General features: G+C 38.1%; 1 protein-coding gene across 1 annotated transcript; it reads left to right on the forward strand.

Moving 5' to 3' along the window:
• The first annotated feature begins 3,242 nt into the window (after positions 1-3,242).
• Positions 3,243-7,068, forward strand: C8H15orf61 (chromosome 8 C15orf61 homolog). Its single transcript, XM_036737014.1, has 2 exons — positions 3,243-3,591; positions 6,883-7,068. The coding sequence occupies exons 1-2, from the start codon at positions 3,243-3,245 to the stop codon at positions 7,008-7,010; spliced, it is 477 nt and encodes a 158-aa protein (XP_036592909.1). The 3' UTR covers positions 7,011-7,068.
• Positions 7,069-11,951: the final 4,883 nt, after the last annotated feature.

Consider the following 11,951-nt stretch of genomic DNA (forward strand, 5'->3'; position numbering starts at 1 on the left):
TGATGTAGTATGATGTTACAGTAATTAAGGTGGGACTTTTTTACCGTTTTCTCATTTGGAGCACTTATTTAATCAAGTGCCCTTGATGAGCCCAGCCTTTGGGGCTTTTTTTGATTAAATCAGGAGTCTTTGATGACCTGCTTACCTCAAGGGAAAGCCTAGTTCACATAGGTTTGAGTCGCATGGCTGTGACACCCTTTGACCCTGAACAGGGTATATAAACTCAGAGGTTGGCATTTTGCCTTTGGGGCTCTCACTCACTGAAGAGTGTTGGCATGGAGACTCTGGGTAGCCATTGGCCCCTGCCCCGCCCCCCCCCCCCCCCCCGCCAGCTTCACCCCTCCCCCCCCCGTCCCCGCTTTGAAGAAACCCACATGTTGATGCTTCCCTGGTAACTATGTATTGTTATGGATAGACTTGGTTTGTGCTGTTTGCTCTGTTGATATTGTCTCTGTAATTTCTATTTGTATTTGTTCTGAAGTCCAGAGTGCTGGCTTTTTCCCCTGAACTAAGTGAATGATATATGTATGTTTGATTAAAGTGAGATTGTTAACCCTTTAGAGTTGCTTTCCTTAGAAAAGCAGATCAAAAGAACCTGTGCTATGAGCTCTTGTTGGGTCTCATACCCCTACAGCAGCTGCTAGCCACATTGTTGTTGCGTATGATGCAGACAAAACCAGAACATTTTGTAAGTTCATTGATGTTAGGTAGACAAAGCTAGAACAATTTGTAAAATCACTGATGTCAGGAACTGCCTTTTGCCTCTTTTTGTATATATAAAAAAAGATATCCCTTGTAAATCATAAAGTACTATATAGATGTAAATTATTATTAGCAGTTTTTTGTTGTTCAGTCATTTCAATTGTGTCTGACTCTTCATGACCTCATTTGGGGGTTTTCTTGGTAAAGATATTGAAGTAGTTTGCCATTTACCTCTCTGGTTCATTTTATAGATGAGGAAACTGAGGCAAACAGGGGCAAGTGATTTGCACAGGTTCACATAGCTATTAAGTGTCTGAGATCAGATTTGTACTCAGATCTTCTTAACTCCAGGCCTGGTACTTTATCCGTTGAGCCACCTAGCTCCTATTATTAGCAATAGGAATTAATAAGCCCTCAGCCATATTTTCCCCTCCAAGTTAATTTTTTTTTAATGTTCTTTTTCAACTGTGGAAGACAGAAGTCAGTCTGATACAGTAGAAGGTATTGCAGCCCTGGACTCAGGGTACTTGGTTTCAAATTGTGCCTCTGCCATTTGTTACCTATGTGGCTTGGGCAAGTCCCTTTATTTCTCTGGATCTCAGTTCCTTCAAATATAAAATGAGGGGATTGACCTAGATGTCCTCTACCGTACTGGTCTAGCTATAATCCTATTAGTCTCTTGGAAACGAGGTGACCACTGAGGCAAAGGAAAAGACAAATGAATGATAAGAGGCAATATTATACATTTTCCTCCCTGCCTACCTTTTCTGCACTGATTAAAAGGTGAAAAAGAATTTTAGCAGCACAAATATGGTGAATGTATACACTTCATATAAAATTTCCAAATGTAAAATCTCTTTTCCTCTGCCCCTTGGAACCTTGAACAAGGTAGGTATCTTAACTCAAAAGACTCATAACAGTGCATCTCAAAAGGCAGTAATGTATAAAGAGAATGAGACAGGGTTTGTTTGTTTTAACTGATAGGTCGATCCATAATGGATTTTCAAGTTTCAGGGATCAACTGCTATGATCTCCCACAAACTTTCACTTGATATCAATCAGATTCAGCGTGGAATTCATCTTATGAGGAGAGATTTGCTATCTTGAAGATGACATGAGGAAGTAGGAACAAAGTCCCAACACAGTTATGATCAAATAAGGTACAACAGATAAAGACGCACCTGGCTTTGTATCTTCTTTGGATTTAATCGTAGTCTCTCTGAGGACACCTTTTTATTCATCTTAACAGTATATAGTGTCTGGTACAGTGAACTGTATCTTCTGGGAAATATATAATGATAATCGACTCTATAGTGAGGGTGTTTTAAAGTTTGCAGAGCTCTTTACAAATATCTCATATGATCAACCAACCAATAACAGGATCACAGATCTAGAGAGGGGTGACACCTCAAAGGCCGTCTAGTCCAACCCCACTCGTTTTACACACGAGAAACCTGTGGGCCACAGTTTAAATACTCTCCCACCACACAGGAAGAACTGAAAACTAGGTCCTTGGACTAGAAATCAAGTTTCTTTTTCTTCTCCCATTGTTCCATGTTGCCTCTCAATACAAAACAAAAATTACTGCCCTCAAGGAGCCTATAATCTACTAGGGGTGATTGGGGAAACACAAAAAAAAGTAACTCATATTGGAATGATAAAATACATTAGAGGTACATAGAAAATGTTCTGAGTTTGGATGGAGCAATGGGAAAATGAGCAGGGTCAAGGTGCCATTTGGGCTGGATCTTGAAGAATCGGTAAGGACAGCAATAGGCAGATATGTAGGATGATATTGGATACTGGGAACTATGCAAATAAAGAGGTAGAGACAGGTAAAAATGGCAGTGCCGGTGTTCTTATCTTCTAATAAATCTCTCCATGACTTGTTCCCCAACAGCAGGGCAAGGGTTTTCTTTTTGTCTGTGTGTCCCTAGCCTTGCATTTAATTGTCACTTAATTACATAACTGTTAGTGCTTGTTGGTTGAGCTAGCATGAGAAGAGTTGGCTTGCAATGAGGCTGGAAAGGTAGGATGAGGCCAGACTGGAGGGCCTTGAAGTTTGCTATTTAACGGCATCCTGGCGATGGTTGGAAGTGTGAGCGACCGCAGGGTGCCCAGGTAAGAAGCCATTCAAAGGCGGAAGAAGAGGGCCCGCTCCTCCCAATCTCTTTGCAAACCTCTTTCGCCTTCCCCTTTATCGGGGGTGAGAGGAGGTTTTTCCTTCTTGGTTGCAAGAGCCCTCTCTCTGTAACTTCCAATCTCTTCCCCGCAATCCGAGGACAGTGCGCGTGACCGTGCGCGTGATTGCGCCCTTGCCGGCGTATGCAAGCTTTAGCTTCAGACTCGGGTCAGGTCTCCGCGTAGGAGCACTTCGGTAGGTGAGACACTTTACGCATGCGCGCAGCCTTCCCCCACCCAGCGAGGGACGGAGGGGGCGGGGGAGCGGGCGCACGCGTAGTCCTGAGTTTCATCCCCCGGAGGCGAGGGAGGAGAGGCTCTCGGGGGGGAGGGGCGGCTCTCGGGGGGGAGGGACGCCCATGGAGTTATTGAGGCGGGTTCACGAGGCCGCCCTGCGGCTGTTGCTGCTGCTGAGCCCTCGGGGCGCCGCCTCGGCCCGGGACCCCAAGCCCCGCGCCTCGGAGGTGCTGACCCAGCACCTGCTGCAGCGGCGCCTGCCTCACTGGACCTCGTTCTGCGTCCCCTACAGCGCCGTGCACAACGACCAGTTCGGCCTCTCCCACTTCAACTGGGCGGTGGAGGGAGCCAACTACCACGTTCTGCGCACCGGCTGCTTCCCCTTCATCAAGTACCACTGTTCCAAGGCGCCCTGGCAGGACCTGGACCGGCAGGATCAGTTCTTCACAGCGCTCAAAGTCATCAACCTCGGTGAGAGAAGCGTGGGGCGGTGGAGAGGGAACAGCTCAGGCTGCCCTGGGAGGGGGGAGGGGAAGGAGGTGTGCTTGAACCGCCCCGCCCCCTGCACAAGCCACGCCCAGCCTCAGCAAGCCAAGCCACGCCCTCTCCGCGCTGTGCGGCCTCAGCTTCCCTCTTGCCCATCACCTCTCACGGGGCGCGCTCTTACCTCTCCCTCCCTGTCCGTAGAGATGTGGGTCTCTCCGCGGGAATGGGTAGTGGGCAGTGCGGGGGAGTGGAAGACCTCCCCGGGAAGTAAAGGAGGTGTTCATAATCCACGTCGTTTATGCCTGTAAAGCCTGGCACCCCAGCCTAAGCCGTAAAGAAAGCTCTAAAGCCACTTGTGTCTCTGGCCGGGGGTCTGAACATGGGGGCCGTGAACCCGGTTCTTTTTTTTGTCCTTTTCACATTGCGATAACCGGCAAGTCAAAGTCAACAAGCAAGTATTAAGTGTCTACTGTGTGCCAGGCACTGTGCTAAACGCTGGGGATCCAAATAAGGGCAAAATAGTGCCTGCCCTCAAGGATCTTACAGTCAATATAACTAGTTGCCTTTGTTTCCTATGGGTTTTATTCTGCGTAGTTAAAAACATCCTGGGCTTCACCAGACTGCTAAAGGGGTTCCATGACACACAAAAGGGATAAAAACCCCTAAGGTAATAAAGGTTGATGGAAAGTTTGTTTTGTGAGTCAAAAGCAGGAAGTAGATTTTAATCTTTAATTTCACTGAATAGTTTTGTTCCAATAAAGTTTAATAAAAAGGAATCTCCTAGGTTGTGCTTTGTATTCTGTTTTGGTGAGGTTTTCATGTATTGGGGAATTGACAAGTATTTATGGCGGGCACCTACTAGGGGTGATTAGGGAATGAAAAAATCCTCATCAGCAAGGCGTTTACATTCTTGGATTAAGTGGAGGGTGGCACTGATTAGTGTCTATGCAGATTTTATCAGTTGGTGAAAAGTTTATAAACCTAAAGATGTTTTGAACCAATCAACAAGAATCATGTTTAGGTACGGGTTCACACTCATTCACAGTTGAGGCTTTGGGGGCCAGCTAGTTGTGATATTTTTAAGGACAAACTGTAGTACATCTGTCTGATTAGCTATACTGTGCCAATACTGCTATAGCCTGACAGCTAACTAAATTTAAATATTGCATATGTATGTTTCTGATAACTGCATAAATAGTGTTCCACAAGCTCTGCCCTAGATTCTGTCAGATATTAATGAAGACAATATGCTAAGTATAGTCTGCAGATGAAGAACTTTTAAAATATTTTTATTACTTATTTGGATGACAGAGTGTTAGGGGCAGGGAATGGGGAAGGGTGTTACAATCCTGGAAGACTGAATTCAAGGATATTTGCCTGACCTGAAAGAAATTTGAGTATAGGATTAAATTTACCAAGAAAAAAAAATACATTGAGGGGCTTTACTTGAGTACTTACGGAATCCATGATTTTGTCAACATAGATATTTCCTTCTCTAATGGAGGTTGCAACCATTCTAGACCCTAATAGTAATCATCAAAGTCTTCCAAAAGTTGCAGGAGCTAAAAAAAAAAAATCATCACTTGGTGGCCAACCTTCTTCAGCTGCTCCTAGCTGCTTATGTGTTAATCTGTTGGGAGGATGTTATGAAGGGTTTCCAGCTTGATGGGCCCTGCCAGAGCTTGTGGGTCACTTGTATGGTTGTTCAGAGTCCAAGATTGTCTCTGTTGGTCATCATGGTCACGGGGTGTGAAGCATTGGAGTAGGACTCTTGTAGAGTCAGAGATATTATTGATTTGCACAACATTTAAGTACCCACTGTGTGCTTGACAGTGGTAGACTGATATACAAAGACAAAAAGGAAATAGCCTCTGCCTTTAGGAGTTTACTTTCCGTTGGAGAAAAAAATCCTTCCACCCCTATGTAAGTAAGAAAGAATAGGTTAGGACACATGGCCAAAGATTTGGGATTAATTTAGACCACAAGCTGAATATAATTTTTGAAAGGTGCTGTTATAAATCTTACATCAGTTGGGATGGGAAGAGGCCAGACCTGTTAACGGGATTTAGCATTCAGGAGACCTCTCTCTATCAAAGCATAGGCCAGGCTGGCTAATTGTGGCTTCTTTCCATAAGGCTGCGTACCTGATCTGTGATTATGGTCATTGGTAGAGGGAGCTAGTGCCTTATGAGGAACTTCTCCACCAGTGCAGATATCACAACAGTTACGTAACTTACAGAGCTGCCCCCCTGTTCACTAAGGAGCGCACATGGCAAGTGAGCCTTATAGAAAAGGAGAAAAACCACCACTGTGAATTTGTTGATTTTACTATTAACTGGATTTCCAAATTAACAGCATGGTTGGTTTATGCTTTATTTCCCTTCTCCAAAGTGCTTATATATGAAAATATGTAAAATCATTTAAATAATATTTAATATGTTTTAATGTATTTAAATATAGTAATACATATTTATACATTTACATACCTATATCTTGTGTTTTTCCGTGTTAATTATTTTAGATTGTAAGCTCAGAGAGGGTAATAATTGTGACTTTGACTTAATGAGTTTAGTTTCATTACCATTTGCATAGGAATGCTTAACAAGTGTCTCTGGATAATTTATTTTCCTATATCCCAAATGGGAAATAATCTCACCAATAATTTTCAAATTTTGACCAAAGATATTTGTATTAGATCTACAGAATTTAATTCTGTTTCAAATCAATTGAAATGGAAGGTTGTTTTCTAATTGCAGTTCTCAAAAATAGCAGAATTCTCAGAATTGTTTTGGCGTAAGTTTAAAAGACAGATAATTGGTCTAATTTAAAAACTTATTTTAGCCAGCAGTCCTATTGCCTGTGTCAAAGAGCTAAAGAGCCTTGATAATTTAAGTGTCAAGACTAATAAATAATAAGAGATTTCATCTAGCATAATTAAATGTACCACTCTGTGTAGAAATATATAATTACTTTCTAAGGATTGTGAGGAAATGAATTAGTGTTTGTAAAATACTTCGAGCTTTTCAGATAGGTAGGAAAAAAAGATTTTTAGGCCTATAAAATTTTCACCAACATTACTTATTCAAAGAGATCATACAGGAGTTAACATCCTGAACACTGCTTTAATTATCTTAGCACGTTGGTTGGTTGAGAATGTTAAAATTCTCAGTTGAAGTTCCTAGATGGTTGGGACTATCTTATATATTCTGCTATGTATACATAATATTGTATATGTGTTTAGCAAATGTCAGTGATATTTGTTTGTTTCTTTTCTAGGCATTCCAACTTTATTATATGGACTTGGCTCCTGGTTATTTGCCAGAGTCACAGAGACTGTTCATACCAGTTATGGACCAATAACAGTTTATTTTCTAAATAAAGAAGATGAAGGTGCCATGTACTAACACTGTGCATTGAAGAGCACAACAGCTAGTGGGTTTTTCTCACGTGTATAAAATATTTATTTTTGTTCCTTTAAAATAAAACTTTTTAAAAACACTTTTTTCTTTTCATTTTTTACTTTAAGATAAATCATGGCCCTTAAGAGGCTTAGCTTTTCATAGGTTGATATATATGTTGCTTACTTTATTCAGCCATCGGGAATTTCAAACACCTGGATGTTCATACTGCTATTTTTTCCTAAAGGTAGGTAAATTTCAGATAAAAAAAATTATAATGAATACAGATTCCTATTATTAGATATTAGCAATTTAAATTAACTCTTTAAAGTTGAAGGTCTAAACTAACTAGGAGAGGGACTTGAAGACCTGAAGTAACATAGAAAGCTGAAGTATGATTTGGAAATCATTTCTAGGTCATTAGCTACAGGAAAAGTGAGAGTAATTCTGAGTATAGTGTAAAATCCAGACCACCCAAATGTTCGACTCAAGATGGAATATTTTAAAGGCCTTGAACTATAATATGCAATGGTGGTGATGCCTTTTTATTGCTTATGGATTCAAGTACTATAATAAGTATATTTAGATTATAATAATAAAAACTGGCATTCATATAGCACTAAGGTTTACAAAACACTTTGTTATATTGGCAGTTGCATACATTGTTAGTTGATCCTCGAAATGAACCTATGAAGTAGGTACCATAGTTATTGTCCCCAATAAAAGAGGAAACTAAGGTTTAAAGGGGGTAGGTGACTTAGACAGAGTCATATAGTTGGTTTCAAAGGTGGTATTCGAATTTAAGTCTTTCCAAAGAGTGTCCAGTATTTTTTAAATTAAAATTGCTGTAAAATTAATGGAACTATTACTGTAGTTATAAGGTTAAGATAGTCTAATGTTAAAATTGGAGAGGAAGATTATTTCTAGAAAAAATCATATTTTATAATGAAAAATTTATAAGGAAGGGCTTCGTATACCCATCATACCATGGTTATCTTGAGTTTGTTTAGTCAATCTTGTGTTGATGAGCCTCTGTGAATGTAGCTAGAATGGTAGATTGGTCCTTTAATATCAGGAAAAATCCATCACTAGGCCCCTACTTGAATCTCTTCTGGGTTGATAGGACCTGCTAAAACTAGTACTCTGCTAAAATAGCTTCCAAAACCCCATGGCCGTCTTAGTCCTGGCAGAGTAACTATATGACTTTGTAACTTTAACAGTCATTTTAAAGGTGTAGAAGTAGTTTTGGTTCTGAGCTTATTAAATAAAATTTCATTGCATTTTTGAAAGCCCTATAATTAAAAAAAAAATTATGGTTAGCCATTGTAAAATACTCAAGCTGAATGGTGAGTTTCAGAAATGTGGAGGCAATTTTGGGATAACTAACAACTATTTAATTTCTAAACTAATACACATTTAAGATCAATATCTCCTATAATTAACTACTCATTTGTATGCTAATATGTCACTGAGACTTTGCCGATTTTATAACAGGATCCCCTTACCCCACCCCCAACTATTTACTGCATGGAAAGTCAGTGAAAGTGACTGAGGTTAAATCACAAAGATCACATCTACAATTAATGCAAATGAGCCCTACTAGAAGTAATCAAATGATCAGAAGCAAATGATCTACATAATGTGAATTGTTCTACCAACTACATAAGTATTGTGTTCACTTGTCTAAAAGCAACACTAAATAAAACTTTAATCAAAGAAATATTTATGCCAATAATATTTAGTACTGAAGAATATACTTGACACAAGTTAAATGAATGGCTTGCACTGTGGAGATAGTGTTACATTAAGCTTCATTAATAATAAAACTCAGTATTAGCATTTTGCTGGAAAGGCTAGAACTGATTTCCTATGTAATGGGCAAAGTTAAATAACTAGAACTCATAAGTTTAAAGTCAAATATTGCTCATTCATTGCTGCTGATCTTGTCAATACTTTCCTGTAAAGGTTTGGTCCCTACACAAGGCTGATAAAATGGTTTTTAATTACCAGACTATAAATACAGCTTTTCAGTGGGGTTGTACCTCCTCTCACACTGGCCTGTTTGATTTCTGATAATTTGTACTGCTGACTTTGCTTACCTGTTTTTCAATAACGATGGCCAATGTGACTTCTTGTCCATATGGTGATGGGCAAGTCTCCTTAGAGAACATCTTTGACAAACTACCCTATTGATCCCAGCGATTCTGTGCTGCTTGCAGCATTAAATAGTGACTTGATTTCTTGTCTAATATTCTCACTGTGTAACAATTAAGCAAATGTAATATTTTCTTGTATTACATGAAAATCAATAGACCTCTTGCTCTTACAGAGTTGATCATGAAGAGGGATGAACTGGAAGATAGCTAGGGACAGAATTCAAGTATTATAATATTAATTGGACTTTACAGAATGTTTTTATCTTTAAAAAATTGCTATCCATAGGACAGTAGTGGTTTAACTTCCTTTTTTGGATATTAGATAAGAGGCATTATGACCTAAGGGGATAAGGTATGAGGTCTCATCAAAATATTAGTTCTATTTCTAGCATCAATCCTATAGCTCTTCCCACCTGTAATAAGAAACAGTACTCATAACTTTTGTTCCTTCAAGTATATAGTGAATTCAAATATATTTACAAATACAGCATCAGTTTTATTTTTGTCTCCCTAAAAAGCTTTTTAATGCCTCCTGCCAGCCCCCATTTTAAAAAATCAGATTTCATAAATGGAGAAAGCCAAAGAAATTTTATTCCTACTTTGGAGACCAAAGGAAAAAAATAGGCCCAACATGGAAATTTTTTCTTTGGTAAGGCAAGTGGGGTAGACTTTCTGTGTTCAAATTTAGTTTGCAGTATTATTTGTTTCTTAAAATACAAACAACTTTTTTTGATTGGTTGGTTTTTAAAAGGTTTGTTTTTGGTCCAGAAATAACCCTGCTTTCTTTGCTATAATTATTTCTCTATATATCAAGTAGCAAATAATCAAGGAAATTTCTAATCAGAATAATTTGTTGCTCATGAGACACATTAAAAAAGATGCAAAACGGGGGGTGATGATACACATGATATAAAAAATACTTTTTCTTAGTGCCTACTGGTATTTTCACTTAGCATAATATGCATAATAGCTATAATTATTTATCTTTTTTATCATAAACACATTTAGTCTCTAATTAGAATCTTGCTATTTGTAATTTTTGGTAGAGCTGTGTCCTTTCTTCATTTTTTAAAACCGTATTTACTCAATAGGGTAAAAGTTTGAAATACAAAATAACCTTTTTAGCTGACTTCTAGTCCAATCTCTTTGGAACCTATAAGTACAGAACATCTTATAACTGACTTTAATAATCTCTTCACTGTATACAAGAATGAAGTTTAAATGAATGGGGTGGACATAAAAAGGTAAGGATCTTGGTTTCACCTCCCTTAACAGTTAGTGCAGAGAACAGAAACCTTACCCTAAACCTAGTGGATCAGATGGCTACTTTTTTCAGCACTCACTATTTAAGCAGTAATGGCTACTGGGGGCATCTTAACCTAAACAAGTGCTTAGTGTTACATCTTACCTGGGTCAACAGTCTAAGGTATCCAAGTTAATCTATGTTACTATAAATTAATGGAAAATGTAACTGCACTTTGCTGAAAGATCAATGTCCAATAAAGGCTGCATAATCAAATCTTGCTGCAATGATTGAGGTCTTTAATTGCCTTTCAAAGATAAGGTGGTAATCAACCTAGCTTTAACTGATCCTTTTTACCAGTTCAATTACATGTTAATGACTAGTGCCAAGTCAGAATCTTTAACTACTTATACTTATTAAATCTTATGTTAGTAGTGAAAAATTACTTAAACTACACAATCAATAGAACACAAACCTTAATTACTATATTTCACTTTTATACCTTTTTATGTTCCCAACAAATTTATTTCACAGAAGCTTTCTTGACAATAAAAGGTATTATTAAAAGTGACCATATTCCACAGAGCATTATTTTCTAATATAGATTTGTGGCAGGAGAACTTTTTCCTTTTAATGAATATGTAGCTAAACTAATATCCACCAATATAGTCATCAAACTATTTGTCGGAAATCAGTTTATTCTGCTAATTGAGAATTCTTATATAATTGAGATGGAAGTAATCCAAATAATTGGTAGTATGTTTCTAAAAGTTTGCTCAGCTTTCTAGTAGAATGAATCTGAATACACTGTATAAAATCTCTTTTGTTTTGAGGTAGATGAGGTTATGAAATGCTTTTTGTTCTAATAAACTGAGCATGATTGAGTGATGCCTGCTGAAATCAGCCAAATTAAGAACAATGTGTTAAGATGCCAAATTAATACAAATATACATAAAGTTAACATTGTTTTATATAGGACTCTGTATTTTAATTTGATCATTTTAGTTAAGCGCCAGTGTTTGTTTTAATGAAGAATTGTTTGAAGGCAAAGCCCATCTATTGCAAAAGGCCAGACAAAGGTGCCTGGGCCCTCATTTTTTTGTTTAAATATTCCTTTTTGGTTCCAAGTTGCTATCTAATTAACATTGATTAATAGTAATTTTGAGTATCTAACCATGAATGATGCTAATAGCTATTTTAGTTGGACTGAGATGATTTTAAACAGTTTTTAATATTGTGCTACTATTACACTGACTAGCTTATTTTCACTGATATTAATAGTAGCAATACAAAAACTATATAAATTTTATGAAAAGTAGCTCAAGTATGAGGTTTCTGATCAGCAACAGATTTTGCTTCTAAAAGCAAATCATACAAACAGTATTTTCTAAAGAAGACCTGAAGTTTTTTTTTGTTGATAGAATTATGAACCTTATAAACTCAGTATTTTTTAGTTAACCTAAATACATAAATCTATTTGAATTCATCTTATGAGAACAAATATGTCATTAGATATATGATCATTATATGCTTTAGTGATTCATGGAC

Source organism: Trichosurus vulpecula, chromosome 8, assembly GCF_011100635.1.
Source record: "Trichosurus vulpecula isolate mTriVul1 chromosome 8, mTriVul1.pri, whole genome shotgun sequence".
NCBI classification, from domain to species: domain Eukaryota; kingdom Metazoa; phylum Chordata; class Mammalia; order Diprotodontia; family Phalangeridae; genus Trichosurus; species Trichosurus vulpecula.

What these genes read in the sequence shown, in the direction of transcription:
- C8H15orf61 (XM_036737014.1), top strand. Translation starts at nt 3,243, where the DNA reads ATGGAGTTATTGAGGCGGGTTCACGAGGCCGCCCTGCGGCTGTTGCTG. An exon ending in GCTCAAAGTCATCAACCTCG is followed by an intron (nt 3,592 to 6,882) that starts GTGAGAGAAGCG and finishes TTTCTTTTCTAG; the next exon opens with GCATTCCAACTTTATTATAT.